This window comes from Halyomorpha halys, unplaced genomic scaffold, assembly GCF_000696795.3.
Source record: "Halyomorpha halys isolate HHAL.00 unplaced genomic scaffold, Hhal_1.1 Scaffold69.1, whole genome shotgun sequence".
Classification (NCBI taxonomy): Eukaryota; Metazoa; Arthropoda; class Insecta; order Hemiptera; family Pentatomidae; genus Halyomorpha; species Halyomorpha halys.
This window is the reverse complement of record NW_027108206.1, coordinates 558,141-561,405: the sequence shown is the minus strand read 5'-3', so window position 1 is coordinate 561,405 and position 3,265 is coordinate 558,141. Positions and strand designations below refer to the sequence as shown.

Below are 3,265 nucleotides of genomic sequence, written 5' to 3'. Positions count from 1 at the left end.
ATTATTTGAATTAATTGAGTATAAATTTTATCATATTAATTATCATCATAATTGTATTAAATATTCTCCATTTATAATATAAAAATTTAAGTATATTTTTGTGTTTGATAATTATGTGTTTATTTTGGTCATAGGAAAAAAACCAGAAGCTTGAACACATGTTGAGAGAGCAAGAGAAGAAAATGGATGCCCTTAGGAAGTTGCTTAGCCCAGAGCCTGACAGGCAAACTGGAGATCATCTTGATTCTTATTTTGATTCTTATTCTGGTTTAGATATTCATCGGGAAATGTTGAAAGATTGTTCACGTATGGATGCATATAAATATGCAATCAATTCAGACTTCTTTAAAGGGAAAATTGTTCTTGATGTTGGATGTGGTACTGGCATATTATCTATGATGGCTGCCTCAGCAGGAGCTGCAAAAGTAAGAGCTTGTTTGTTTAATTGTTTTCTTATTTATTTAAGTTTACTTAAATTATAAAAAAATAATAAATATTTTCTCTAATTCTGATGTGGTTTGAACTGGCTTTTATACTTTGAATAGGACAGAATAAATGTATAGATTAGGTCAAACAATAGCATAATACAATTAGCATATAGCTTTAAGTTTATTAAATTGTTAGTAATTTTAATCTGTAAATATAGAATATAGATGATAAACTTTTATAATATTTTTATTCATAATTAACCCCTTGACCTTCCTGTAGGTATGTTAATGTAAACAGTATTCCACTTGCCAGTTTTCTGAACTCTTCAGATTTAGTTAAGTGTTTCCTAATTATAACTATAGACGTAATTGGTATTGGTATCCTAATTAACCTCTTCTTCATTTTCTTGCTATAAACATGGTTGTTAAGAGTTGAGTATACAGGTAAACTTTTAGCAAGTAGGCATATTATTTTTACTTCGAGCATAATGTAGTCTATTTTAAACTTTGTTTTTTCTTTTTGATTTATTCTGAATTACTGCATTTTTATGAATTAAAAAAGATTTATTCATTTCTTTCTCTTACTTCTCTAGTTTAGAAGTATTGTCTACTTATTTATATTTTTTTCATACTGATAATTTTCCTTTTCTTTCCCTTTTGTTCTAAAACACTAAACGTTTCAAATATATCTAGAAATCTATAAGAGTTTGGGTAAAAAGGAAATAGTATAGGACCAGAACACTAATGTACTATGTACTAATGTAAATGCAAATGCCTCCTGAAAGTCTTATAGTACCATTACTGGTATACCCTATTTCCAAAATAAGGTTAGAAATTAGAAATTCGTAGCCGAATGAGTTGGAGCTCCAGCTTTAACTATCTTGTGGCTGCAGTACTGGTTTGAATCCAGCCTGGGAGTTCGACGATATATTTCTGCGGTCTTTCCAGAAAATGAAAATTTTGTCCCACACCATAGTTAGAATAAAGTAATTCTATGTAGAGAACCCCCTCCTCTATATGTCAGAAATGACCAGGAAGAGGGTCATTAAAAAAAACAAAACATAAAACAGAGATAGATAATTAGATTTTGACAAACTAATAACATGTGAAAATAGTTAATATTGAGAAACCTGCACAAACCCAAAAAAATCTTAATTGCTTTGCTGAGAATATCTGCTAGTGCAAGGCTCAAGGGCTGGCATATAGAGGAAGAACAGAATGCTAGATGGTATTTCCATCCCGTTTAAAAATTTATTTGTCTCTGTGTTTGAGCTCTTTGATTGGCTATTGTACTTAATTCTTAATTTTTGTGGCAACATATTAGACTAATTATGTCCTGCACTGATAATCAGGTACTGATTGATGCATTGAGAGGTTACACAGCTCAATCAAGAGTGGCTTTAAAAAAAACTACAAATATATTTTGGAGGAAAGTAGAAGTTTTAAAGAATAGTAAAACAAAATAAGTAAGAAATGTTTGGAACAAAGAGGGTGAAATCCATGCTCAAAAACTAAGAAAATCCTATAAATATGGAGGTACACTGAATATATTTGTCGGGAATGTACCATTTCACAATGTGACTGTTAAGGGAGGAAGACTACAATGAATTTGTATTTTTCTGAGAAAAATGTTGAGAAGGGGTGTTTAGTAAATAGACTAAAACTGGCATATTTTTCTATGAGATACTAAACGTCTTTAGACCCAATGCCAGAAAGTATGGGGCATTATAACCATGAATTGGGAAGATATCATTATTATTCATTTTTATAAAGAAGTAATGTAAAGTGATTGTAGCAACAATAGGTGCTTATGTCTCTTCTTAGTAATATAAAAAATATACACATCGATCCTCCGTTACTGGCACCAAGAAGTGGTGGAAACCAATTTGGAAGTGGAGGTTTAACCTCTGTTCCTGGTAAATATTTATGCAAATAAGCATGGTCTACACTAGTATTAGGATCTGTATTTTTGTGCATACTTAGGTGATATAATATACTTCGAATTTCTGAACTATGTCATGATGCCAGATGAAGCTCTGTCGATTATTTCCAATTACTGAGTTTCCATTCCAAGACCTTTTTGTATACCTAAGTTAGTCTTCTGTCATCAATCTTATTTTAATTTTGCTTCAAGATGAACTGAAAAAATGTTCGAATTTATAAAACAAAGGTTGCTTTTTCATTCCTATTGTACTAATACATGTTATAACAAGAAAATATTAGATCTATCCATTTAGCGATAGATTAAAAAAATCCTTCAATATAAGTGTAATTGATCTCAGGGTAGATAAATAAAATCAACTGAATGATTTAGTGATCTTGTTTTTAATTGTCTGTGGATTAATATGAGGAAAAGATGATTGGTGGGTGTGGTCAGGAGATAAAAATACTGATAAGTGGTACTTATTTTATTTTTCCCATATTTTGGCTTGAATTTCTGGATTTCTTCAGGGAAAACTAATAAGATAAACAAATAAGATAGCAACCATGTTAAAATAAAAAGAAAACAGTATAATAAGAAAAATATGAGATATATTAAAGAAGAAAAAATAATAATAAGTAGTATGGTGTGGCTACTTTTCAAATAAAATATGGTAAGTTTATTTTATTCATTTCTTCGATATTTTTCAAAAATATTAAAAAAGCGAATTTAAAAAAAAGTGTTATTTATATTGCCTAAACTATTATTCATTTATTTATTTTATAATCATAACATTAAAGAATTATTTGGCTTGAATGTTTATTAAATAAACATTTTATTTAACTTAGTCATGTTAGAGGGTGAAATAGCCAAGATATATTTTCTAGACAAGAATAATATTTTATTTGTAATCATA

At 29.2% G+C, this 3,265-nt stretch overlaps 1 protein-coding gene across 4 annotated transcripts in view; it reads left to right on the top strand.

The window, feature by feature from the left end:
* The window catches only part of LOC106692743 (protein arginine N-methyltransferase 1), a 29,231-nt gene that overhangs the window by 7,516 nt on the left and 18,450 nt on the right, over positions 1-3,265 (top strand). For all 4 annotated transcript variants that reach the window (XM_067046587.1, XM_014438862.3, XM_014438864.3 and 1 more), the window contains exon 4: positions 135-425. In XM_067046587.1, the coding sequence (XP_066902688.1) occupies positions 135-425 (291 nt within the window). The remainder of the gene's footprint in view (positions 1-134; positions 426-3,265) is intronic.